General features: G+C 47.3%; 1 protein-coding gene and 3 non-coding genes across 11 annotated transcripts in view; 1 reads left to right on the top strand and 3 right to left on the bottom strand.

Annotated features, from left to right (window-relative positions):
- Nucleotides 1–25,887, bottom strand: part of LOC129839823 (ubiquitin carboxyl-terminal hydrolase 34-like) — a 56,831-nt gene that overhangs the window by 8,162 nt on the left and 22,782 nt on the right. For 4 of the 8 annotated variants that reach the window (XM_055907480.1, XM_055907482.1, XM_055907486.1 and 1 more), the window contains exons 19-64: nucleotides 25,444–25,539; nucleotides 24,892–24,974; nucleotides 23,984–24,138; nucleotides 23,530–23,643; nucleotides 23,197–23,296; nucleotides 22,761–22,923; nucleotides 22,250–22,403; nucleotides 21,729–21,876; nucleotides 21,085–21,185; nucleotides 20,621–20,824; nucleotides 19,353–19,478; nucleotides 18,802–18,924; nucleotides 16,969–17,052; nucleotides 16,791–16,877; nucleotides 16,260–16,460; nucleotides 15,316–15,398; nucleotides 14,995–15,035; nucleotides 14,668–14,792; nucleotides 14,270–14,422; nucleotides 13,908–14,068; nucleotides 13,312–13,616; nucleotides 12,689–12,852; nucleotides 12,381–12,446; nucleotides 12,001–12,204; nucleotides 11,661–11,738; nucleotides 11,285–11,379; nucleotides 10,868–11,040; nucleotides 10,348–10,498; nucleotides 10,057–10,135; nucleotides 9,903–9,956; nucleotides 9,709–9,804; nucleotides 9,538–9,602; nucleotides 9,166–9,241; nucleotides 8,965–9,012; nucleotides 8,735–8,800; nucleotides 8,540–8,620; nucleotides 8,362–8,447; nucleotides 7,616–7,784; nucleotides 7,262–7,336; nucleotides 7,040–7,191; nucleotides 6,526–6,679; nucleotides 6,231–6,287; nucleotides 5,938–6,042; nucleotides 5,122–5,269; nucleotides 2,539–2,669; nucleotides 201–374 (exon numbers count right to left, since the gene is read on the bottom strand). In XM_055907480.1, the coding sequence (XP_055763455.1) occupies nucleotides 201–374; nucleotides 2,539–2,669; nucleotides 5,122–5,269; nucleotides 5,938–6,042; nucleotides 6,231–6,287; nucleotides 6,526–6,679; nucleotides 7,040–7,191; nucleotides 7,262–7,336; nucleotides 7,616–7,784; nucleotides 8,362–8,447; nucleotides 8,540–8,620; nucleotides 8,735–8,800; nucleotides 8,965–9,012; nucleotides 9,166–9,241; nucleotides 9,538–9,602; nucleotides 9,709–9,804; nucleotides 9,903–9,956; nucleotides 10,057–10,135; nucleotides 10,348–10,498; nucleotides 10,868–11,040; nucleotides 11,285–11,379; nucleotides 11,661–11,738; nucleotides 12,001–12,204; nucleotides 12,381–12,446; nucleotides 12,689–12,852; nucleotides 13,312–13,616; nucleotides 13,908–14,068; nucleotides 14,270–14,422; nucleotides 14,668–14,792; nucleotides 14,995–15,035; nucleotides 15,316–15,398; nucleotides 16,260–16,460; nucleotides 16,791–16,877; nucleotides 16,969–17,052; nucleotides 18,802–18,924; nucleotides 19,353–19,478; nucleotides 20,621–20,824; nucleotides 21,085–21,185; nucleotides 21,729–21,876; nucleotides 22,250–22,403; nucleotides 22,761–22,923; nucleotides 23,197–23,296; nucleotides 23,530–23,643; nucleotides 23,984–24,138; nucleotides 24,892–24,974; nucleotides 25,444–25,539 (5,554 nt within the window). The remainder of the gene's footprint in view (nucleotides 1–200; nucleotides 375–2,538; nucleotides 2,670–5,121; nucleotides 5,270–5,937; nucleotides 6,043–6,230; nucleotides 6,288–6,525; nucleotides 6,680–7,039; nucleotides 7,192–7,261; nucleotides 7,337–7,615; nucleotides 7,785–8,361; nucleotides 8,448–8,539; nucleotides 8,621–8,734; nucleotides 8,801–8,964; nucleotides 9,013–9,165; nucleotides 9,242–9,537; nucleotides 9,603–9,708; nucleotides 9,805–9,902; nucleotides 9,957–10,056; nucleotides 10,136–10,347; nucleotides 10,499–10,867; nucleotides 11,041–11,284; nucleotides 11,380–11,660; nucleotides 11,739–12,000; nucleotides 12,205–12,380; nucleotides 12,447–12,688; nucleotides 12,853–13,311; nucleotides 13,617–13,907; nucleotides 14,069–14,269; nucleotides 14,423–14,667; nucleotides 14,793–14,994; nucleotides 15,036–15,315; nucleotides 15,399–16,259; nucleotides 16,461–16,790; nucleotides 16,878–16,968; nucleotides 17,053–18,801; nucleotides 18,925–19,352; nucleotides 19,479–20,620; nucleotides 20,825–21,084; nucleotides 21,186–21,728; nucleotides 21,877–22,249; nucleotides 22,404–22,760; nucleotides 22,924–23,196; nucleotides 23,297–23,529; nucleotides 23,644–23,983; nucleotides 24,139–24,891; nucleotides 24,975–25,443; nucleotides 25,540–25,887) is intronic. The other 4 variants (XM_055907483.1, XM_055907484.1, XM_055907481.1 and 1 more) reach the window with 3 other exon arrangements.
- Nucleotides 1,479–1,555, top strand: trnat-ugu (transfer RNA threonine (anticodon UGU)). The gene has a single exon. It is a non-coding gene; the product is annotated as a tRNA-Thr (tRNA).
- LOC129840045 (small nucleolar RNA SNORA17) lies at nucleotides 8,034–8,163 on the bottom strand. The gene has a single exon (XR_008757163.1). It is a non-coding gene; the product is annotated as a small nucleolar RNA SNORA17 (small nucleolar RNA).
- LOC129840038 (small nucleolar RNA SNORA70) lies at nucleotides 25,149–25,281 on the bottom strand. The gene has a single exon (XR_008757157.1). It is a non-coding gene; the product is annotated as a small nucleolar RNA SNORA70 (small nucleolar RNA).

Here is a 25,887-nt window from a genome sequence, read left to right as displayed (position 1 = left end):
CACAGAGGAAGAGAAAAAGGAACCAAACAAATCGACTTCCTTTTCATGTCTTGAGATTAACTAAATACAGGCGTTTGGTCATTCTAGTGTAGTGTGGTGAACGCACAAAGAGACTAATATGACTAATCTAATCCCAGTCTCATTTAGCCCACTCAATTCTTCCCAAAGCAGACAACGCCTTTTCACCCCCCCCCCCCCACCTGGAAGAGGTTCCACAGGTCCATGAAGTAACCGGAGAACATGAGCTTCTCCGTCTTGGAGATGAGGCAGTAGGTCATGAAGCTGAAGTACTGCACCAGCTTGGTGGTCCCATGCACCGCCGCGTCCACGTAGAGCTTGGCCCGACCCAGCAGGCCCAGAAGCAGGTTGTACACCTGGTACAAAAGCAAAGGGAAAGATTCTAGATATTTTTTCTGTATTTTTTTCGTTTTCATACAAAATAAACATAACTACAAAACAGTCCCTGTGAAACACGTACACTTCAATCTAATCGTTGTACATACTGCATCTTGTCAATAAATTGTTTTATGTAAATCTCCTTTACGGGTTGTAAATTATATCCACTTCTCTTTGAACTAGAAGATATCTGAGCAGGTGATCAAAAAATACCAGCAAACGGATATTATTGCCAAGACCTGATTGGCCCGAAACGTCGCTAATGATGGAAACCGCTTGACTTGAGCCCATTATAATTGTATAATAAGTTCATTAGTAGTAGTAATCTTGTTATGGCTTTGGTTGTTGGAGCTTGTGTGTTATTGTAGCGACAAGGGGAAGTACAGAACGTGTCGGTCTCAGGTCAGACACTGTTAGTGCTGTATATTAAGATTCTAAGGAAAAAGAGGCAAAAGAGCAACAGTTGGGTTGCTGGTGAGCTAAGTCAGTTTCTGAGGAACAAGGGCAAGGAGAGGACAATAGTTGAAGAGGGAGGAAACATCTGTGAGGGGGGGTCAGAGGGGCCCCAGTGACACTAACTGCAGCTTTCTCTCTCACACAGACACAGCGGCCCACAAAGGTTCTGGACAGTAACAAAGAGGCACAGACCTAGTTTCCGCCCAGCAACAGAGACTAATTGTTTATCTTAGACATACAAAAAAAGGGGAAATCCGCCTAGTCGGGGTATAAATATATGCTTGTGTAACTTGCATGCAGGGCCCGGTCCTTGCCTCTCAGCCGCCCTAGGCGAGACATAAAAAAAGGACCTTGGCTGGTGCGCAGCCTACCATGTCGACCAGCCATGGAATTTTATGAATGCTTATACACGTGGTAGGCCCCCCATTTGTAAAACAGGCCGTTGCATTGGCTTTCTTGGTCCTGATTCCTGTGACTAATCAATTTGGCTATTTAAGCACCGAATATCAGCTACCCAACTTCATCGGGAGTAATCGTGAGCCTATTTGCAATGTGTTTGCACAACACGTAATATAAACAAAATTCAAGGAGAGCCGCACACTCTAGGAGCTCAGATGCAATAATTTGGTCCCGTGTGGCTCAGTTGGTAGAGCATGGCGCTTGTAACGCCAGGGTTGTGGGTTCAATTCCCACGGGGGGACCAGGGTTCAATTCCCACGGGGGGACCAGGATGAATATGTATGAACTTCCCAATTTGTAAGTTGCTCTGGATAAGAGCGTCTGCTAAATGACTTAAATGTAAATGTAATTTAATGTCCAACGTTTCAACAGACAAGCTGTCTTCATCAGGGTAGAATCAACACGTAATGCAGAAATATGAGATTTTTTCACTATGATCAACTTGTCAAAAATACACAGATACAAACTTGAAACCACTGATCATGACAAAGGGTGGGAAACTCCTGGACAACAGTTGTGATTGTAGATTCCATATCGTCCATTTTACTTTGACCTGTCCTGTTTTTAGGATATGTTGTTTGTTAATGTGACAGCGCATTTCTTTGATGATTGGGCGCCATTTCGTTTGATCAGAGAAACCGGCATGATGTAAAAAGTGTCAGTCTTAATACATTGTCGTACGTTTGACCTCCGGCCTGTTGGCTACAGAAAAGGCCACATTCTTTCTACTATATCTGCTACATGATTTATGTTAGATTTTCTTTTTGACGGAACGTTGGTGGAGCGCCGCATCTCAGCAAAAACACCTTGGAGAAGCGCACTGGGAATGGACAAGTGAAATATTTCACGCCCCCGTCTTTGACAAAGTGGGCACTGCTCATCACAGGGCGGCATCAGCGCTCACCTAAAAAGCCCATATGCCACTGGTTGAAAGAAATTGTCATTGTTTTTGCCCAGAATTACGTGAGGTTTTAAGTATTTTTGTTGGTGCGCCTTGGTCAGTTTAGATCAGAAAATGCCGCCCTCAATCAATCTAGCGCCATAGGCGGACGCCTAATCCTGCCTAACGAGCCGGCCGGCCACGCTTGCATGTTACCCTATTTAGCTGAAGCATCCAGTTGGGTGAATAAATCTGATTTGAGCTTTTCTCAGTATCCGACTGTACCTCGAGTAGAACCTAACACTAATAAAAACACAGGGAGGAAAGAGTGCAGCGTGTAACCGTACCTGGTGGAGCACCACGGTGGTGTCGGGGGACAGGGGCAAGTCCCGCGTGGGGATGTGGAGGGAACGCGTGGAGCGGAACATCTGCCGGAACGAGTTGCTGGGAATCAGGGAGACCAGGAGGTAGGCTGCCGCTAGAGGGACAGAGGGAGAACTCAAGAGTTAGAGCAGCGTTTAGCCTAAATGTCTGGCTTTTGAAAAAATACTTCTAAGCTAACGACACACAATCGTTCTTTTGCTAGAGTGAGAAGAGAATGATGGGGATGAGTGCAGTGGACAGCAGTGGTACCTAGCTGTCTGTCAGTTGGTTCTCTGTGAGGTGGGGATGGAAGCGAGAGAGGGAGTAACAAATAGAACAAGTTGTAAAGGGCACTTACGTAACCTGTTTCAGGGGATTGTTTTATGGGGAACTTTTTGTAACCTACACTATATATATACATATATATATATATATATATATACACAAAAGTATGTGGACACGGTGCTGACAGGTGTATAAAACTGAGCACACAACCATGTAATCTCCATAGACAAGCATCGGCAGTAGAATGACCTTACTGAAGAGCTCGGTGACTTTAAAACGTGGCAGGATGCCACCTTTCCAATAAGTCAGTTCGTCAAAATTTCTTCTCTGGTCAACTAAGATCAGCTAGATGCAGGCAAGATTGTGCAAGACCAGGGTTCTTAGCACCACATACCTTAACCATGGCAATGCTGACCAGGATGGAGCGGAGTTGTGTTGTAGTGAAATCTTTACTTAATACGTTTGCTTTATGGAAACGTAATTTATCGCACTTCTTTCAAAGACGTCGTTGCAGCTCCATCTACTTGTTGTATATATTTACTTATTTATTTTTGAGGGCAACTCACACTCAAATGAACTTTGTTATTGTTAACGTCAACATTTTTATTCTGATACCACTATTTTTGTACAATAGTCTTAATTGATTTTATTCTATTGCATGAAAGGCTGGGAGACTGCAACTACGTAACAATTGTCTTTAGAGGTAGTATGTTTCGCCTAAGAAGTACGTGGTCAGCAAGTGGAAATGTGTCTGAGAAGCATTAAGAAGTTGGTTGATGCATATTTACATGTTTAAGTTTGAATTAAATGAAGTTTTACTTGGTGTTATCACTGCTACACACAACACCTGGCTTGTCGCAGCCAAGCATTCCTAGCGAAGTCGCTTTTTGATCCTTCGATGTCAGCTCTTCCTTTCAATCTGAAGCCAAATTCACCAAGCGTTGGATTGTTCACCCACTTACAGAAACCTTCCATTGACCTCACTGTGCAATCTTTACACAAGGACTGAGAGGAGAATGTGTACGCAGACAATCATACAGAAGATGTCAGATGAACAAAAATAAAACACTTCACTTTTCTTAACTCCCTGTATCCGGTGGCAACCTGACCGACAGCAAGGAGGAGAAAGCCCCTCTTGCACAGCAACACTTTTTAATAAGAGCGTTGATACTATGGAAAATAGAATGATGAACAAAAAAAGTACCCTAATGTGAAGTGGAAACGTCTCGGAGCAACAACGGCTCAGCCGCAAAGTGGTAGGCCACACAAGCTCACAGAACAGGACCACCGAGTGCCCGAAGGGTGTAAAAATCGTCCATCCTCGGTTTCAACACTCACTACTGATTTCCAAATTGCCTCTGGAAGCAACGTCAGCACAAAAACTGTTCGTCTGGAACTTAATATGGGTTTTCATAGCCGAGCAGCCACACACACACACACACGCTGAAGTTGTGTAAAGCTTGTCCACATTGGAGCAGCGGAAACGCGTTCTCTGGAATGATGAATCACGCTTCACCATCTGGCAGTCCGACAGACTAATCTGGGTTTGGCGGATACCAGAAGAACACTACCTGCCCCAATGCATAGTGCCAAACTGTAAAGTTCAGTGGAGGAGGAATAATGGTCTAGGGCTGTATTTCATGTTTGGGCTAGGCCCCTTAGTTCCAATGAAGGGAATTCTTAACGCTACAGCATACAATGACATTCTAGACAATTCCGTACTTCCGACTTTGTGGCAACAGTTTGGGAAGGCCGTTTCCTGTTTCAGCATGACAATGTCCCTGTTCTGCCCCTGAACAAGGCAGTTAACCCACTGTTCCTAGGTCGTCATTGAAAAAAATCATTTGTTCTTAACTGACTAGCCTAGTTAAATAAAGGTAAAATTAAATTCAAATAAAGCGAGATCCATTCAGATATGGTTTGTCGAGATTGGTGTGGAAGAACTTGACTGGCCTGCACAGAGCCCTGACCTCAACCCCATTGAACACTTTTGGGATGAATTGGAACACTGACTGCGAGCCAGGCCTAATTGCCCAACATAAATGCCCAACCTCACTAACGTTCGTGGCTGAAAGGAAGCAAACCCCGCAGCAATGTTCCAACATCTAGTGGAAAGCCTTCCCAGAAGAGTGGAGGCTGTTATGGCAGCAAAGCGGGGACCAACTCCATATTAATGGCCATGATTTTGGAATGAGATGTTTGACGAGCAGTGCCCATACACTTTCGGCCATGTAGTGTAGTTCATAAGAACTTTCAGACAGAGACATCACAAGTGTTCTTACATGTGCGGACACGGGGGTAGTTGTGGGCAAGTAGGAAGCGCTCCACCCAGTTCTCCATGTTCTGCAACACCCAGCTGTGAGCCAGCTTGTTCCTGGGGGTCTGCACCGCCAACCAGTCCAGACACTGGCTAGGGTTGTACTCTATCACCTGGGAGAGAACACACACACACACACACACACACACACACACACACACACACAACAAAAAGGATACGATTCTGAATATTTTAGGCAATGACGTCAAGATCAACTGAAATAACTTGATAAAGTGAATTAAGGACAAGTATATGAATACATTTATGTTTAACTGAAGTAACTTTATAAAGAACAATGAATCAAATGAACCTATGTGACTATGTGCCCTCCAAGCTCATCACTAAGTTCAGTACTCTGGGACTGAATACCTCCCTCTGCAACTGGATCCTGGACTTCCTGTCGGGACGCCCCCAGGGGGTGAGGGTGACAATCAACACTGGGGCCCCTCTGGGGTGCGTGCTTAGTCCCCTCCTGTACTCCCTGTTCACCCACGACTGTGTGGCAACACTGTTTATTATCTATCCTGTTGCCTAGTCACTCGACCCCCTACCTATATGGACTTATCTACCTCAATTACCTTGTACATCGACTTGGCTATATACACGCGGTACCAGTACCAGTACCAAGCTAGTTATTTATTCCTTGTATTATTTATATTTTTCTCTCTGCACTGTTGGGAAGGGCCCGTACCGGTCACTGTTAACGAAGCATGTGACAAATAACATTAGATTTTATGTTGTGTGTGTGTGTGTGTTTGTGTGTGTGTGTGTGTGACCGTACCTCCCAGATCCTCTGTAGTATGTAAGAGGCGAAGGAAGGCATGCCCGGAGGACCACCTGACAGCTCCATCAGCATGGTGAGCAGCTTGAAGAAAGGGTTTGCCGCCTAGGAGGAGGAGATGGAGAGAGAGAAGGGGGTGGAGAGAGAGAGTAGGAGTTGGAGATAAGGAGTGGGAGAGAGAGGGATGAGAGAAAGAAGTAGAGAACATGAGGGATAAAATTGAGATGTGTACAAACTAATAATTGAGTTGGATAATAGACAGAGCATTATGTATTAAAAGTATAGGTTCTCACATCAGTGCTTACCTCAGGCGTCAGTTTAGCGATAGAGGTGAAGAGCATGGATACAATCTGGAATAAAACACAGGAGAAATTATGCCCCTCTACGTAATAATAATATGGTGGGTACTTGTACTTGTCCTATTTCAAACATGTCAAAATCTGTATTTATACCAACTGTGCTTTTTTGCAAATCCCAACTCTCCCTGAGACACCCTCGGAGAGTAGGGTCACGGCCAGGGTCTGCCATTAACAACAGCGACGTGTTTGTTTGTGGGTGCGTGCGATTTGGTGCGCGCGTTAAACATACGTGCTCGGCCAGGCGGTTGTTGTAGCGACACAGGCTGAAGATGAGGTTGCAGGTCTGCCTGATGTTGATGCCGTCTCGGATGTGCTGGAAGAGGAAGGGGAAGCCTTTCCCCCCGGTCAGGGCTGCCATGTCACTCTGGGACAGAGTCAGGTGTCTGGAGAGAAAGGGAGGGAGAAAAGGAGATTAGAAAAAAGATAAATTAAACATATGAAGGGGGAGGATTTGATACTGACAACAGCGAATAAAATTGGGTGCTATATGTGGTAGTATTTCTAGCTTACTTTTGGGCAGTATTACCAACACTATGTTGTGCCAAAGCTATGAACATTTCCTGTGACCCAGCAAACGTAAATACCAAATTGTCTAGTCACAACAATGTCTAGTTCTGGGTGATACTCAGATTGTCCAGTGACATTGACAAATCTCACTTTGTTAGTAGCAGGTCAAATCCCTGTGCCATAGACTGCTTTCTTGTGTCCCAAGTTGTGATATGCCATGCCCGGCAGTGCCCTACCTCTCAGAGCGGGACTGTTCCACCAGCAGAGCGATGAGAGCTATCATCTTCTCCAAGGCGGCAGGGCGGTACTTCTCTTCCGCCAGGGATAAGATGTCCTCCTCCTCATCCTCCTCTTCTCCCTCCTCCTCAGACAGCACCTCCACCTGGGGCTGGAGGGACCAGGTCATTACACACCCAATCACAGAAACACACACACACACACAACTAGTGTATACTTACGTTCTCAGGCCCCTTGGTGCCCATGTAGAAGTGCACCATGATGGAAATGGCTTGTAGGGACAGAAGGAACTGACTCTGGAGGTATGAGAAAAGAGAAAACAAAACAGACTTAGCAAAAACCTTGTTCTCTAAAAACCCTTTCAGCCATGTATCTTGGTGAGGTAAGTCAAGGTCACGGTGTTCAAGCCCTGCAGGAATCACAGAAAACATACTGAAAATGTATTTCACTCAAAGAGCAGGCTCTGGTCAAATGTAGTACACTCTGTTGGTTATAGGGTGCCATTTGGGACTCATCTTTACACACTTAAGTCCTTTGGGATAAAAGTGTCTAGAGTGTTGTTATCAACGACCCACCTCCTCCTCGCCCATCTTGGCGAACTCGTAGAGGAAGGCGAAGTACTCGGTCAGGTGTTTGCTGTGGGGCTTGACGCCGTGCTCCATGATGGACAGCAGCGTCTTGACGAAGCGCGTCACGCACGAGCGGCTGCCAATGTCCTCCACCGGCCCGTCCATGTCGTCAGACCTGCAGGCCGCACACAGGAAGTGACACCAGACAACTCGTTAGGTCATGTTCATTACCAAACAAATGAAGATGGACTGAAACAAAGGGACTACCTAGACTTTTTTCTGTTGCAAAGCATTTTGAAACGTTCTCTGTTGAGTACCCTACTGAACATGACCCAGGTGATAGTAGAATTAAACATGGAGTTCTCCCTGAGTTTATCCAGAACATTATAAATTGAAACTTCTTTGGTTGGTGACCATTTTCCTCAATGTTGTGCCACAAAACTCTCCAAGTGCCCACAGTGCTAGGGCAAGTAGGTGACACATGGCACCTTTCAGCGAGCTAATGACACAGACACAACACTGTGATGTCACGCTGCAACGCCTCTAGTGGCAGCAAAACATGATCAGCTCAAAAGCCACGTTATAGACTCATGGGATATCACAAACCAGTTTAATGTGAGAAAAATGCCCCAGAAAATCTGTGTAAGCCATCAATTGTTAACGTTATAAAGCTCACAAATGAACATGTTTCTCAGTTGAGTGAGTGATTGAGTGGGTGGATGATTGATTGGTACATAAGCAACCAGTCCTACCCGTCCTCCATGCCAGGTTGTAGGTAGAGGTGGGCGTGGACTGGCCGTAGCCTCTGGATGACGTGGATACACAGCCTCTGAAACATCTGATGGGGGACAACAGGGCAGAGAGTATGAGTGTGTGTGAGTGAGAGTGTGTGTGTGTGTGACTGCCGAACAATCTGATTGGGGCTCTCACCTGTCGAACAATCTGATTGGGGCACTTGATGAGGATCTGCATGGGCCACCAGTTATCATCAGCCATGCGGTCCAAAAACCACTGGAAGACCATGACGACATGAAAACAGGAAGTTAGCAATTACCCTGATAATGATTGAAAACCATTTCAGCACAATATGTGGACCCTTGATTTGCGCTTCAACCGTCAATTTACCTCGCAGGCCGCCTGGCTGTTGTTGAATTGTTTGGTCAGTAGCTCGATCCACTGCAGCATGGTGGGCTGAAAACGCACAGACAAAATGTAGACAAACCCTTGCTAGAAGTTACAGACCATCTACCACGCTGTAAAACAGAGGGCTAAAAATCTAACCGCTGAAAAATAACCAGATTGCAATCTAGCCACTAGAGGGAGCCATCCACTGACAGTAAGGAAGGACAACTCACCTTTTCCTTGGAGTGAATGAATGTCTCCAGGACAAACGATGTGCTAAGCTGTAACCAAGGAGGAGAAGTGTGAGAGTGGAAAGTATATTCAAAAAGTGTAAAGGTAAAACCATAAAAATAAAAATAAACGGTGAAAAGGTCAAGGATTTTCAAATTAAGTTCTATGGTTGAGAATAAGGCTTTTGTGGAGTGCGGTCGTACCTTGGCAGTCATGAGGGAGATGGCTTTGGGGTCTGGTAAAGTGCTAGGGATGCTGCTGCAAAGCTGCCACATGAACCTGGAGGTAAGAGTACAGAGAGAGTCACAGCACTGATCTCAGACCAGTTTATCCACCAACACAACATCCTACATAACTTACACTATGTTAATAGATCACGACCATATTTGATTGCATTTGAGCGGTAATTGAGACAGTATTTCATAAGTAAAACCAATTTGGTTATACATTTCAGGATAAAGTCACAGGCACACAAGCAAAGAACTGTTAACATAAACTCTCAATAATATCACATCTGCATTCCAGATTCAGAAAAAGTACAGGCGTGATGGCTAGTACAAAAATGTGCCGCTGACCCAAAGTATGTGTGCTCGAATATGTTCTTGTCCTGGAGAAACTGCATGTTGTCTTGCCAAATCCACTGAGTAGAGAAAATTTAAAAAAGTAACACAAAATAAGTATTTCAAAGTTTGAGAATAAAGAATGTGAGAAAGGAGAGCGCTATGCGATTGTAACCAGCCGGGTACCTCGAGTAGATCTGGAGAAACGTCAAAGTTGAAGTCCTTGCCATTTTCCTCCTCTAGCTCCACTCTCTTGTAGAAAAGCATGTAGGCGCTGTGGGTCTGGAGCGCGAGACACGGGACAAACTGTCAACTTTAAAACCCATCGCTTTATTAAAACTACATTTAAACATTAGAAAATGATTTACAAGGAAACTGACCTTCTCAAAGGAGAAGTCCATGAACTTGTCGGTGACAGAGTCATACGTTTTTGTCTAAAAGACAAACATGTAGGTGAGACAAAACATTTAAAAGTATTAATTAACAGTAAAACATTGGAGCTTTGTCCTTTTTTTGGGGGGGGGGGGGGTTTACCGTCATCTCTCCACCGAAGCACTCAGAGGCTAGCTGGGCTGAATCAAAGGGCTTTACCTCGGCATCGTTGAACAGGTACCTGAGAAAAGCAAACAAATTAAGTTAATGACAATCAGTTGTATTCCCTAAAATTCAAAAGCACCCAGATGTCAATCAAACGATTGTCATGAATTATCTTCCATGTAAATGGACAATAAAGTATATCGTATCGTAAGGCAATAACATGAGACCACATTTTTTTAAATTCCCCACTGATCTGATTTCAATAGTATAGCCAGAGATATTCCTCACCATTTGTTATTCTTGTAGGCGTGCGGGTTGACGATGTCCCGGATGAAACTGTAGTAATGGCCGCCGTCGGCCGTGCCCGTGTGAACCGTGACGCCGATGAGGTCGTACTCGTAGCTCTCCGCCACCTTAGCCTCACCCTCCTCCCGGAAACCTGTAGTAGGACATAGGGGACCACATCAATGAGCAACCCGTTCCTCCAATTATTGGTCCAGCTAGCCTCTGATAGGCTAGATGGTATTTTCATCTAAGGGGATAAAACGTTATATTAAATCGCCGATAAATCACTGCCGACCATTCGAGGTGCAGACATTACTTTGTTTTCATATATTAGTTTTTCTATCCAGCACATTTGTCCTCTTTCTACAGACTACGAAAAAGGAATGATCCGCATATTGCTATTCAACCCGATTTCAAAACACACCGACTAGTACAGTGATACAAGTGAATTTAGTACAGAGCCTATGAGAACCAAATCATGCGGTTGGGGGGGGGGTCTGTTGGAACAGGAAGTGACGCGTACCCTCTTTCCTGTCACCCTTGGCCATGAGGAAGTCCTCAGTGTAGGGGGTCATGTCGAGGCGCAGGGGGAAGGAGAAGTGCGTGTTGACCTTCTCCTTCATCATGGTGACCATGTTGAAGGTGTAGCGCATGGTGTTGAAGCTCAGGATGCGAGGCAGCTTCTTGAAGCACGCCCTGGAAAGGAGAAGGACGGAGAAAGGAGAGATTAATATAAGCACAAGTCTTGTACAAAAAAAAGAGAAACTAGAGATGTCAATAAGTTATTTTTTTAAATGGTAAAATCAACATCGACTAGCGGAAAACCAGCCAACCATTCTAAAAATATCTAATATACAACTACGACTGCCAATGCAGGATGGTCGGCTCATTTTCAGTAGAAACCAGCAGGGTCCTCTTCATGAGGTTCGCGTCGACTCACCTCTTCTCGGCGCGTACTTTCTTGCCACACTGGGAGCAGGTGTACATGTTGTCCCCCTCCAGAGTGTCCTTGATGGTCACCTCGTCCAGAGATTCCTGAGGAAACACAAGTCTCTAGCAACATGCCAACAATACTGTATGCCCACTAGAACTAGGAGCGTAGAAAATAAACCGGACTAACAGAGTACGACATAGGTTGACTTGAGGAAAAGTTGCCATTTGCCAGAGTAAGAATTCCAAGCTGAATAGAAGGCGGCAGTGTGATACTACAGTGCTATGAGATATGAGACTTGTGATTGGAAGGTAAACCCCAGTCTATAACACTTGGTTGCACTTCTAAACGAAGTCAACGATGTTGACGGCGATGTTGTCCTTACGTAGATGTTCTTCATGTCGGCCACCTGGCACCTGACTGTGTAGAACTCCTCGGCTGTCTGACTCACGTGGTCACAGTCCTGTTGGACGGGGAAAATGAGTTGAATGAGAATGTGTGTGTAAAGTCACACACACAAGTGCAATAAACACATGTAGGGCGACCTTCTGTAGTGAATTTTTGTAGTGCCAAGGAATAGTGCAAAGTGCACAAAAAACAGTAAACCTCGTAATCGAGAAGTGTGGTTTAATGCGGTTTATGATGAGTTTTGCACTTTACACAATTCTTTTGCACTAGGGAAATGTTGCAGGTAAACATTTAAAAAGGAGTATAGTGATTCTTACCAGCGAGACCACATTGTTGGTGATGACCCCTCCAAAGAGCGTCTTCACTGTGTTCTTCAGGTCCTGGGACATCTCCTCTATCTTGGTTATGAGGTCGGTGAAGAACTCGGTCATGTCCTTCTGCTCGCCCGTGTTCAGGGGCTGCTTGTCCATGGTGTAGGTCTTACAGAACGGCCGGGGGTTGTACGCCTTCCTCTCGCTCTCCTGGAACCAGGGACGGAGCGAGGAGCAAATGGAAGAAAGATGAGTGGAGCAAAATTGAAGTAGCGGGGTCTCCACGGGGACAACGTCAGTTTGTTCTAGTCATAGGGACTGAGGAGATGGATGAGAAGGGTGTGAGACAGAGGGTTGAGAGAGAGAGAGAGAGACCGGCTGCGTACCATGAGATAGGTGAACATCTTCTGGAGCTCCAGTAAAGTGGTCTTGTGCTTAATCTCCTCTGCATACTGGGGAAAAAAAACACACAAACTCTCATTAACAAACAAACATTCACAATTTCAACATCAACGCATTCTTCCGGTGGCAGAGGGAGTGAAATAGCACGTGTGGGATGAGCATTCTTGCGCAAAATGGCCTGCCGTGGATCATCCAGTTGACTGCTACCTACAGGCGTGAATGAGGCGAAATTGCCCCCGTACAAACTACAGCATTGTGAAAAAGGAACCGCGGTAATATAGAGAGGACTGACCTTCGCAGTGAAGACGGCCTGGCGTGCCTCAGGGATCATGTAGAGCTGTTGGATAGTGGAGGCCAGGTAGCAGGTGGCCCCCAGGTTAGTGAGGCCCACGAAGCGACACTCGGCACGCACGTCATCGTGGGGCCAGTAGTCCCACTTGTACGGGGCGTGAGAGGCTGTCAATTTAAGTAACATTAACACAAATATTCATATGGTTCAGGAGCCTAATAAAATATACCGGATCTAAGATTATGTTTGATGATGCTCAAATATCTTAATCATAGCATTTTCAAAAAATGACCTTGAACTTTAATAAACCAACTTGGTTCACTCATTTGATCCGGTCATGGAAATCCACGGAGCAGACATTACCAACAGGAAGGCCTGAATTCAATGGGATGCTATTTGGCTGATTGTTTAAAACCAGCGTATATAGTATTTCTACTCTCCTACCCCACCAAAGAAAAAACAGCTAGGAGCAGTTTATGTGCGAAAACTATTTTCAGATTCTGTCAGCCAGCACAATGTCTAATTCAATAGCCATTGTATTCCCTTGGACCCTCCTACCAATGCATTACTCTCATTGACAAATATTCCTAGTAACATTTTCAACGGTTCCTAAATTTTCTTCTCACTCTGCATGTGCTGGGACATGACCCAGTTGTGAAGCAGTCTGTAGTTCTCCACCGAGCCCTTCACCGTCTCCACCAGGAGGTCGTAGGCGGCGGCGCGGGCCGCATGCGACTTGCACTTGGGCTGGGCGCGGTCCGCCAGGCTGGGAAGGAGGAAGAGCAGGTTGTGGACGTCGCGCAGGAACTCCTGGCCCTCTCGGGAGAACTTGAAGGGGGGCTTGTGTTTGAGGACGCTGGTGGCGAGGCGCAGGAGGCCCGTGAGGCCGTCGTCCTCGATGGCGCCGTCCTGCTGGTCCAGGATCTCACGGCTGGGGAACGGGAGACAGGTCAATGTTTGAGCAAGCAAACTTTATCGTAGAAGTGGTTTAAAAAACGGTATTGTCTTGTGTATTTGAACTGAGCTGGCCTTCACACTCCAGAAAGAATGTGGACAACGCAAGCCATCACACAATAAACATCTATTTCAATAGAGACCTGGGTTGTGTCCCAAAACGGCACCATATTTCCTATATAGCGCACTTCTTTTGACCCGGGGGCCCATGGTCCAATAGGACGCCGTTTCAGACGCAGACCTGGTCTTAGAATCATCTTGGACTCACCTCCGTATGCAGTCGGCCAGGTGTCTGGCTAAAGCATCTAGGTCCAACAGAGTGGTTTGGCTGGCGTCTTTGACGTGGATGTTGTCGATGAGCTTGCACAGCAGCCAGAAGTACTCCTTACAGCCCGTCCTCAGCACGGGCTCCTCTTCATAGTCCTCCACCTGAACACATGACCACACAGCACATCAGCTACAGAGCCCGCCATACTTATATTAGGTATGTGTGACTTGACGTGACCTAGGAATTGAATAACCCACAACGAACACATTTGTTTTTGTCAGTATACAGTACAACAAAATTCTGCTTGTGTGTGTCTAAGCATCGGGTCTATACGCGCAAGTGTGTGTGTGTGCTGTGCCCACCCGCAGTGGTTTGAGGGCCTGTGCGTCGGGGAGGAACTTGAGCAGCGTGGAGGCGGCCAGCAGCAGGAAGGACCTGTTGATGGACTCTCCTCCCTCCAGACCCGACAGGGACAGCTTGTACAGGCCGTTACACGCCTCGTGACGCACCGCCGTCTGAGAAGGACAAGAGACACACTCACGTCAACACCTTCCTCTATTTGATGTTGTTACCAAGGTCACACGGATCACAGAACAGTTAGTATTTCAGTGGCATCAAAATAGGATCAACAAATCGCGGTATAGCTAGATTCTTCCCAGAGACAATATTTTCGGATGGAAATACCCAGAAATGTTACACTGAAACGAAACTGGGCCATGTTTTTAGGCAGGGGGTGTCTCATTATTCCCCCAGATCTCACCTCCGGCACCAGCAGGGTGAGCTTCTTGAGCCAGTCGTGGAGGTGGTCGCTGTCGGCCAGACCGGACTTGACCGTGGAGCAGCAGTGGGCCCAGCTCACCAGCAGCCACATGGAGTAGTGGGTCACTGGAACATAGGAATAACGTTGTCATTTCACATGTCTAATGTGCCATTCCTAAGAACAATGTGCTTAAGCACATACAGAATGGATAAGGAGGCTATGAAAGTTGTACTTTCAGTGCAAAATTTTGGTGTGAAAAAGAAAAAAAGTGTGGCTTTTAATTTGTCATGTTGATTAATATTTAAGCATATGTAAAATGTAACTCACCTTCATGGCGGGACCGGTGATCCGATTGGGCCTTCAAAACTCTGCAGGTGAGACAGGAAGTAAACAAAGTCAAGATAGGCTGACGGAAACCTTTAGTACAAAAACATTTCACACTGATACCCCATGTCCATAGGAGAACTTACAATGAATGCCTAACGCCTTCCTTCAAATCCAATCATTTGTTCCCTGTCTTCAAATTCAAAAGCCTTTCTTGGCATGGAGAGCGTGACCACATACATAATAAGTAGTTAAGTACTACATAGCACGCTAGTGCATAGTGTGACCACTGAAACACAAGCCTCGTCTTCGGTGTTCTCTCACCTGTGTGCTAGGTTGTCGTACGTGTAGGCCACGTTGATCAAGCGCTGGATCAGGTTGGTGCCTTGGACAAGGCCCAGGAAAACCTGACAAGAAAACAAAAAAAAGTATTAAATACTTGATAAACTTGATAAGATACAAATAATTAACCATGGGGATAGTTTTGAAGTTCGTGTAGAGGCCAAGACACCACAGGGAAGGAAGTGCAGAGAGACAAAATAGCTGTGGGCAATAGAAGACTGCTTCAGAGGGAGAGAAGGGGAGGCAATAGAAGACTGCTTCAGAGGGAGAGAAGGGGAGGCAATAGAAGACTGCTTCAGAGGGAGAGAAGGGGAGGCAATAGAAGACTGCTTCAGAGGGAGAGAAGGGGAGGCAATAGAAGACTGCTTCAGAGGGAGAGAAGGGGAGGCAATAGAAGACTGCTTCAGAGGGAGAGAAGGGGAGGCAATAGAAGACTGCTTCAGAGGGAGAGAAGGGGAGGCAATAGAAGACTGCTTCAGAGGGAGAGAAGAGGAAATAGAAGACTGCTTCAGAGGGAGAGAAGAAGAAATAGAAGACTGCTTCAGAGGGAGAGAAGAAGAAATAGAAGACTGCTTCAGAGGGAGAGAAGAAGAAATAGATGGGGAGGGAAAAAGATGCTGCAGGACATTCTCTACTACTTTCTACAGAAATGTTGCCTTCACTACAGAAATTAAGTTAAAAAAAATGTAATAAAAATGTTTTATTCATATTTTACGGTTACTGGTTGCTCAATCTGGGGTTATTACACGATTCTGTATTACATGGTTAAGTCAAACAAAATAATACAAAATCGCTCGATCATTTCTCTTTTAAGTGCTACAGCTGTGGAAAGAAAGCCTGTGTCCTGCACAGAAAGAGTTAAGGATGGCAACTCCCCACCCAGCGGTGAGCATATGCTGTTAGCATTTAGCTGAGGACCAGTGTACCTCTGTGAGGCGGGGGATGTGCAGGCCCTTGCCGTGGTCGCCGGCGGACTTGCGGGACTTGCCAGGCCAGGCCCTTTTGCGCTGGCTGTCGGTGAGGCCCGACCAGGAGAAGACGTCGTGGTAGGCTAGGTCCAGGTCGGCCGGGTCCACCGCAAACTGGCAGATGAGCTTAAGCAGGCAAGCCAGGCAGTCCAACAACCACTGGAGGAGAGAGAGATAGTAGTGTGTTAACACAGGTCACGTCTAACTACAGAACATTGTTTTTAAAAACAATGTTTGATATGGTTTTATTTCTGTCCTTTTCATTCCCCCTCATGTTTTTCTATATATTTTATGATTGTCCACTTTGAAATTGGAAATCATCGGCACCTCAAAAAGCAGTTTAATGTGTGAATAACAGTTTTTTACAGAATCATTACCAATCATCATATGACTGTAATGTACCGAGACTTCAACTTTATTTAGTTTAACTATACAACCCATTCTATTCCATTTCCTCAAAGTATTATTATGCGTTTCTGATCCACCCACCACTGTCCAAGACTCCTGGTCCTTGGGCTCCAGAATGGCAGAGTTGAAGATCTCCAACAGCAACTGAAGTCCTCCAGATGACACAAACTGTAAAAAAAGAGAACAAGGAAATGGAGTTGACTTGATTGATTAGTGGTTTGTATAAGTATGAGAGTTTGTCCGTTTAAAAGAGGCGTACCTTGCAGCTCCAGGAGTTCTTACTGTTCTCTATCTGGTCCTCGCTGGAGTCGTCAGAGTCTGGGTACAGGTCACTGTAGCTCCCCTGGACAAAGACGGACAACACAGGGGTCATTCATATGCGTGCCTGAATCAGTGAGCAGAGCAAGGGTGTGCATATCTTTGTGTGTGTGAATGTGGGTGTTCATGAATGAGGGAAAAAAGGTGTTTGAGTGACAAAGAGTGTGTGTATATACACTGCTCAAAAAAATAAAGGGAACACTTAAACAACACAATGCAACTCCAAGTCAATCACACTTCTGTGAAATCAAACTGTCCCCGTAGGAAGCAACACTGATTGACAATAAATTTCACATGCTGTTGTGCAAATGGAATAGACAAAAGGTGGAAATTATAGGCAATTAGTAAGACACCCCCAAAAAAGGAATGGTTCTGCAGGTGGTGACCACAGACCACTTCTCAGTTCCTATGCTTCCTGGCTGATGTTTTGGTCACTTTTGAATGCTGGCGGTGCTCTCACTCTAGTGGTAGCATGAGACGGAGTCTACAACCCACACAAGTGGCTCAGGTAGTGCAGTTCATCCAGGATGGCACATCAATGCGAGCTGTGGCAAAAAGGTTTGCTATGTCTGTCAGCGTAGTGTCCAGAGCATGCAGGCGCTACCAGGAGACAGGCCAGTACATCAGGAGACGTGGAGGAGGCCGTAGGAGGGCAACAACCCAGCAGCAGGACCGCTACCTCCGCCTTTGTGCAAGGAGGAGCACTGCCAGAGCCCTGCAAAATGACCTCCAGCAGGCCACAAATGTGCATGTGTCAGCATATGGTCTCACAAGGGGTCTGAGGATCTCATCTCGGTACCTATTGGCAGTCAGGCTACCTCTGGCGAGCACATGGAGGGCTGTGCGGCCCCCCCAAAGAAATGCCACCCCACACCATGACTGACCCACCGCCAAACCGGTCATGCTGGAGGATGTTGCAGGCAGCAGAACATTCTCCACGGCGTCTCCAGACTCTGTCATGTCTGTCACATGTGCTCAGTGTGAACCTGCTTTCATCTGTGAAGAGCACAGGGCGCCAGTGGCGAATTTGCCAATCTTGGTGTTCTCTGGCAAATGCCAAACGTCCTGCACGGTGTTGGGCTGTAAGCACAACCCCCACCTGTGGACGTTGGGCCCTCATACCACCCTCATGGAGTCTGTTTCTGACCGTTTGAGCAGACACATGCACATTTGTGGCCTGCTGGAGGTCATTTTGCAGGGCTCTGGCAGTGCTCCTCCTTGCACAAAGGCGGAGGTAGCGGTCCTGCTGCTGGGTTGTTGCCCTCCTACGGCCTCCTCCACGTCTCCTGATGTACTGGCCTGTCTCCTGGTAGCGCCTCTATGCTCTGGACACTACACTGACAGACACAGCAAACCTTCTTGCCACAGCTCGCATTGATGTGCCATCCTGGATGAGCTGTATTACCTGAGCCACTTGTGTGGGTTGTAGACTCCGTCTCATGCTACCACTAGAGTGAGAGCACCGCCAGCATTTAAAAGTGACCAAAACATCAGCCAGGAAGCATAGGAACTGAGAAGTGGTCTGTGGTCACCACCTGCAGAATCACTCCTGTTTTGGGGGGTGTCTTGCTAATTGCCTATAATTTCCACCTTTTGTCTATTCCATTTGCACAACAGCATGTGAAATTTATTGTCAATCAGTGTTGCTTCCTAAGTGGACAGTTTGATTTCACAGAAGTGTGATTGACTTGGAGTTACATAGTGTTGTTTAAGTGTTCCCTTTATTTTTTTGAGCAGTGTATATATATATATATATATGCAGTCCCAGTAGTACCGTGGACTCCCGGTGGATGCGTCGGTTGGGCTTGCCCAGGGCCTCGATGATCTCCAGGGCGTACAGTAGCTTGTGGGGGCTCTTGATCCTCAGCAGGTCCTTCCAGCACAGACCCTCGCCTCCCTACGGACAGACAGAAAACACACATGAGACAGGACACATATCTTTATGTTGTCATTCATGTCCAGGATGAGCAGGATGCAAAGGGATAAGCAGGCCTGGTGGCAGGTACACAACAGTATTGGGGAAGAGTGTCAGTGGTAGTGTATAGATTAATGTTCAACGGCGTGTAGGAGCGTGACGGCGTCTATGGGGAGCGTGGCGCCGTCTATGGGGAGCGTGGCGCCGTCTATGGGGAGCGTGGCGCCGTCTATGGGGAGCGTGGCGCCGTCTATGGGGAGCGTGGCGCCGTCTATGGGGAGCGTGGCGGCGTCTATGGGGAGCGTGGCGGCGTCTATGGGGAGCGTGGCGGCGTCTATGGGGAGCGTGGCGGCGTCTATGGGGAGCGTGGCGGCGTCTATGGGGAGCGTGTGTGAGAACAGGTGACGTACCGTGTCGTCGGCGATGTTCTGGAAGGCCAGCAGCATGTTGGGGCAGGTGGGCAGCAGCATGAGCAGCTCCCAGACGCGCCTCGACAGGTTCTCAGCATGGAGATGCAGCTCCTCACATCGTAGGTTCTGGAGAGTACAATAAAATACACCTTTATTTAGAGTTTTGTAAGGCGTTATTTTTCTGCTGTCACAGTGACAGAACCCATACCGATACACACACACACACACTAAAGCCACAGAGCAGCGGCCCTGGAGCAGTCCCGTAAACACAGCCGAAGGCAGGCATACACTATAGTCAATACCTCATTTTGATTCAAGTAATTGTTTTAACGTTCTGGTCAGATCAGATGAGTGTTAGATGTGAGGAAGTGAAGAGGGGGGAGAGAGAGAGGAGGGAGAGGGATAAATGCATGCAAAAGAGGGAGTGAGTGACGTACAAACAGCACACTGGATAACCCCTCTCTCTGAGTCCCTGTGAAGGGAGAGACTATAAAAAGCACTGACCGCCGGGTGACTTTACATTTCAAAACGAGACGGCTCCCGCCGCTGTGACTAAAATAAACACGCTGACAGATGAGCACCTTACATCCTATGTATTACACACCCGGGGCTCAGTCCTAAATGGCAACTTAATCCCTACATAGTGCACTACTTTCGACCGGAACATATGAGCCCTGGTGAAAAAGAGTGCACTATCAAGGGAACAGGGATGGCATTTGGGACACACACCCTGCAGTACGTTTTACTGGACTATCAAACGACTGCCAGAAGACCATTGGACAGTCGTGATGCATTATGCATGATGCACCTGGAAGGAAAAGCCTACTTTATATTCTGGAAGGGCTTTTTGTTCAAAGACTATTTTACATTTAATCGGATGGAGAGTATTTCAAGTGTGGTTTCTATGTAGCCATTTCCAAGCTGCTTTTTCAAACGTTCTGTTGCTTTCTTATTTCCTTAGCTATATTATTAAGGGTATCTAATAGACGAAAAAATTTAAGATTATACAATGAAACCCATTCCCAAACATACCCCCCCATATCTACTCCGTCACACACACATTTTGATGGAGATGCCGAGGGGGACTCTTCCCCCAAAATACAACCCCCTCGCACACCCCGTCCTGCCAAACCCACTTTGCCCCCCACACACACACACCAATGGACTGTAAAGGGCCTCCTCTCACAGAGCACTGGGGGGCTTAAAGCAGGCTGGCATCTCACACACCGTCAACATCCCCTCACACAAAGCCCTAACCCATGACCCACCTCGGGGCTGTCTCCCAGGGCACTGGGGGGCTTGAAGCAGGCCAGCATCTCCAGCAGGTCGAACAGGGTGGTGAGGTGGGGCTCCTGGAGCAGCAGTAGCATGGGGATGTGCTCCTTCTGGGGCGGGGGGAGACACGAGGCCGGGAGCTGCACCCCCTCGCCCTTACGCTCCCGCCGTGGGGCGCCCAGCGAGACAAACACCATCTGTAAATGAGGAGAGGGAGAGGCATGAGTGCCATAGATGAGGGGGCCAATCGTGTGTTATAGACATTGCGGCTTTGAAAGCCAACGTTCCCCCGTTCGCAGAGATATCATTCACGTAAACGCCGCATATGGTCGGCTCAATCGGAAATGGCCTTTAAAAGCCGCAAAGCCTAATAACCCGCGATCGGACTTAAATCCCAGCTCTAGTGTGCGAATATTTACGCCTAAGTGCAGACTGCCAAGTGTGTGTAGGACGTTACCTGCATGTCTTTGAAGCCCAGCTCATGCAGGGTCTTCTCATCGTAGTCCGTGGTGAGCTCATGGCCAGAGGAGATCATTCTGACCGGGCCCATCAAACCACCTGACGGAAACACACACACGTTACAAACAGACTGGCGAAACAACCAACACCCAAACACCTAAAAGTGAATTCTGATCCATTAAATTGCATCCATTCCCTTAGTGAATAACTCAAATCTGAAAGTGCATAGAAACGGTGCAATCCTTCCTTCTGAGGTGATTACCTCAATAGATCACTAAAGGAAGCGTGCATTTCTAATGAGGGGGTAAGGAAACCATTCGCTGCATAAGAATTGCCCTTCGGGACAAAAGATCAAATTCAATTCAATTCAAGACTTCTGACACACAGGCCCTGTTTGAATACCCCTAAAATACTGATACAAAATACACTGTGAGATCAGTGATTCCTTCAAAAGGGAAGGATGCAACAGCCTTGGGGAGAATCTCAATTGAATTTGATTGATTCCATCCAATCGCATACTCATCCAATTGGTTTTAAAAAAGGCGAGGAGAGGACGCGAGGAATCAAGGAAAAGCAAATCGAGATTCTCCATTGGCATTGCCGCTACACTGGATCAGGGGTCAAAGGTGAGAGGTGACAGACCTGGGAAGTCCCCCTGGCGGCTGCTCTGCCCAAACTCCTGCAGCTGGGCCTGCTGGTTCATCTGCTCCTTCTGCAGGTTCTCGTACCAGTGGGTCACCTCAGCCCGCAGGTCTGCCACCTGGTCACTGGGGTACATCTCGATGGTCATCTGGTACCACACACACAGGTAGGAACGTAGACACACACAGACAGACGCAACACACACACAGACAGAAAGGGACAGACGCACGCGCGCACACACACACAAAGGCAAGTGACCAAACAGACACACACAGACGCACACACATAGAAAAAGTGTGTTAGAACATCCTTACAAACATCTAGAATGAGAACACAGCATTCTTCACAGTAGTACCACAACAAACATAATTCTACTCCATAATAGTATGAAATTAGCTTGCACCAATCGTTTCCATTCATTCTGACATTGTGGCCTGTAGATTTTTCCTAACACAACAGAACACAACAGCAACAAGAGCATTTGAGTGTTTCCAATCGACCAAGGGTTAATAATTAAGTACCAAGATGCTGGGTACTTTCTTGGGTACCTTGTCGGGCAGGCCGGCGGGCTGGCACACGATCCTCAGTGGCAGAGACTGCTTGTCGCTCAGCGCCTTTAGGTGGCTGCTGATGCCCGTGCCCTCGATCTGCCACTGACGCAGGTGGTACGCAAACCTGGAGAGGGGGCGGGAGACAAAGAGAGTGTTGGGGGTGCAGAGAGAAAGTGAGAGAGCGCCAAAGAGAGACACGGTTCTTCGTGCTGGTTGAAATCGGCGCGGGAGTTGAGTGTGGGGAAAGTTTGGGTGAAGGGTGGATGGGTCAGGAGAACTGGACCAAGAGCTTGTCCTGTAGCTCTCCAGGTCCAGGGATGATCTCTACTAGGCGAGTCAGAAATATAGTTGATGATAAGCAGTGTTCTGGTTAACTTTAGAGGTTCAGGGCTTAAAGTACACAGGTTGAGAGGATGGAGATGAGGCGCGTGTGTGTTTCTCTGTGTCAGAGTTTCTGTGTGTGTTTGTGTGAGCTCCCAACCTGCGTCGGAAGGCCTCCAGGTGGGTCTTGAGCATGAGCAGGCCCCTCTCGATGACGGTGAGGCTGGAGTGGGCGTCCTTCTCCAGGTTGGCCGAGGTCATCATCAGGCTCTCCATGCACTTACTGATGAACTCCTGCTCCTTCTCCAGGCCCGTCTTACCAGCTGGGGGACGGAGACGCAACCGCAGAATCAATATCGGGCAAGATCGTAAATCAGTAGGTCATCGCGGTGACTCCTGATAGGCACGTTGAAATAAGCCGAGCTTCTACGCAAACGTCTAAAAGCGCTCGTTCAATATAATGACTATAAAGTAGGATGTTTTGGATCAGGACATGGGTTTTCACTTCTTTTTTTGCAGCAAAATAAAAAAGGGTGTCACGGTAGAGAAATTCTACTACTAGTCTTAAACCATGTACCAACTCAAGGTCCACTGACCGTTGATGTAGTAGGAGTTGATGTACTGGATGGCAGCGCGGCTGATGTCTGCGGACTGGGCCCTGAGGGCGATGCCCCACAGCTGGTCCATGCCACACAGCTACAGAGGGGGTCAAAGGTTAGAGGTCATAGACAAGCGTTGTCACAGGGTTCAGTGAGAGGTATGACGGGCCTGAAAGTTAGCAAACACCGATGACACAAACTGTGTGTGTATAAGAGTGTCTGTGTGTATGACTAACTGTACTCGGGTGGGTGTGTGTGTGTCCCTGTGTGTGCGTGTTTGAATCCTTCTCTGTAATGTGATTTGTGGATTCAAAGTGTGTGTGTGTGTACCTCGCAGTTGGAGCCACTGTCGTAAGCGCTGGTGGCCAGACGGGCCAGGTTACAGAGATGCTGGAAGAGGTTGAGGCCCGTCATGCTGATGGTCTCCGGCTTCAGCTGGGGCATCTGAGGAAACAGAAAGTATTAAGGGCAAAAGATATTACAATGATCGATTCTGCGACGTTTTTAATGCTTTTCAACGATTTGGGCAACTTTTCCGATTTGTTTCCCCCGGATAGTGGATAATTTTTCAATGACCTTTCACAATGAATTGACAACTTTGGGACATTTTAAATGACAACACCCCCCCCCCCTTTTTATTTGTTACAGATTCTAGCTATCGATTTGTTTAATTGTTTTTAGCTCAGGTTCACCATCACCACCACAGACCACGTAGAAAAAGACCCTTGTCAAACACCCCTCCCCACTAAGCCCACTAAGACCAGATGGTCCAGTCCGGTCGTACCTTTTCCAGGAAGAGGTGTTTGTAGGTCTCCATGCCCATGGCGTGCTGGTCTTTGCTGCGGACCTGGTTGAGGAACCAGTGCAGCGCGTCGTCGTAACACTCTCCGTCCTCCACCAGGCAGTGCCACAGGATGTCCACCTGCTCTAGACTCAGTCCTGAGGGAGAGGAGAGGCTGTTAGAGTGTTCATATACACCGCTGTTATATATACACACATTCACTGCTGGGGAGAGGAGGAGTTAAACTGGTGTCAACGTTGGTACACAACCACACACACAAACTTCAGACTATAAAGGGGAAGATGAGCGTATCTCTCCCACACTGGATCCACAATAGACACACAACCACACAGGCAGACATGTACACCACATCCACATTTTCACACACACAATATAAATGGTTGCCAGAGAAAATTGGCTGCAGTATTATTCCTTTTGTGTCCTGATCGGGCGCCACCAGGGCAGGAGTCTCCCAGTCTACCTCGAAATCCAAAATATTAGCTCCCCTTCACGCATACACAAAAGCGTGCAACCACACATGCTCGCACACACACAGAGGCGACACACACAGACATACACAAAAGTCACACACACAGCTATGAACAGAGTGAATTAGCTAGGTAGGTCCAGTCAACCCTCTGGAGACGCCAGAGGACAATGATGTCTCTGTTGTAGGAGAGAGAGCCTCGTCAGGTTGCACATCTCCACCAGGGCAAATTCCATTCCCAGGGAGTAGCCAGCCATCCATAGAGGCAGAGAATGATAGGGCCTGTTTCTGTTGAACTGTACGTTGAAGACTGGGTAATGTAACGGAAAGCTGACATAAGTCTCCTTTATTGGACACGTCATGGCTGAAACAGTCCCCGTTTCGCGCCATTTGGTGCCTAATGAACACGACCGTGTTGACTTACTGAAGTGGTCTGGGGAGCCCAGTGTGGAGAAGACACAGGTCAGGAACTGCAAGCGAACTTGGACCTCCGCACTGTGGCCATACCTGTGATCGCATAGTAATCAAAATCACATCATTCAATAATCAACTACTCCGTTCCCTTTTGAACTGCAACGGCACTCTGACGTCCATTTCAATGCGTTTCACATTTCAAATATGGAAATCAAAAAGACTAGCCACACGCCCTCTGTAGTTCTGTCAGGACTAAACATGTGGTCGTTTTGTCTCAGCGGTCCCTTAAAGCAGCCAGCACTTCCCAGCTGGCCACATACACAACCACAGAGTCACTGTCCGCAGCCATTGCACACCAGAACCGCACTGCAGCGAGACTGGTCGGCTCAATAAGCTGCAGTTACATTGGTGTACCTACCAGACATGCTTCGTTACCAAATATGTTGCCTAATTCCACAGTAATAAGACTGTTAGCGTTGTATAGTTACAAGGCAACGCCAATAATGTCAATGGGGGGGGGGGGGGGGGGTAGCGTAGTGGAGAGAACGGGTGGGTTACTCACAGGGCAAACTTGTGCCTCTGCTCTCGGACTTCCTGGATGTAGTGCAGCAGGTTCTCAAAGAACAGCTTCATCATGTGCAGCTCCTTCTCCGCCCACCTGAAAGACATGACACACGACATCAAAGGGTGTGAGTTCGGAAATTCGCCCGAGTGTGCCAGAGCGCAGAATAACTGATGGATTGAAGAACGCGTAACGGCCGTTGAATATTGGCTGGATGTAACGGCCGGTGTCAGTAAACGTCTGCAAAAAACGTAATTAAATTGTTGCCGGCAGCACAGTTGCAGTCACCAACGCAGCGCATAACATGAAAACAGCCTAACCAGCTCTGCTAAGGCGAGTAAAATGGTCACAATGAGGCGTTCTCTCATTTGTGTCTGGAAGTAGCTAGGAAGCTAACCAACGTTAGACAGTTAGATTGGGTGCTTGACTGCTGTGTGAGAACAC

The sequence above is a fragment of the Salvelinus fontinalis genome, chromosome 40 (assembly GCF_029448725.1).
Source record: "Salvelinus fontinalis isolate EN_2023a chromosome 40, ASM2944872v1, whole genome shotgun sequence".
In the NCBI taxonomy this organism is placed as follows: Eukaryota; Metazoa; Chordata; class Actinopteri; order Salmoniformes; family Salmonidae; genus Salvelinus; species Salvelinus fontinalis.
Note: the sequence above shows the minus strand (reverse complement) of the source record. Positions and strands in the feature narration are given on the sequence as shown.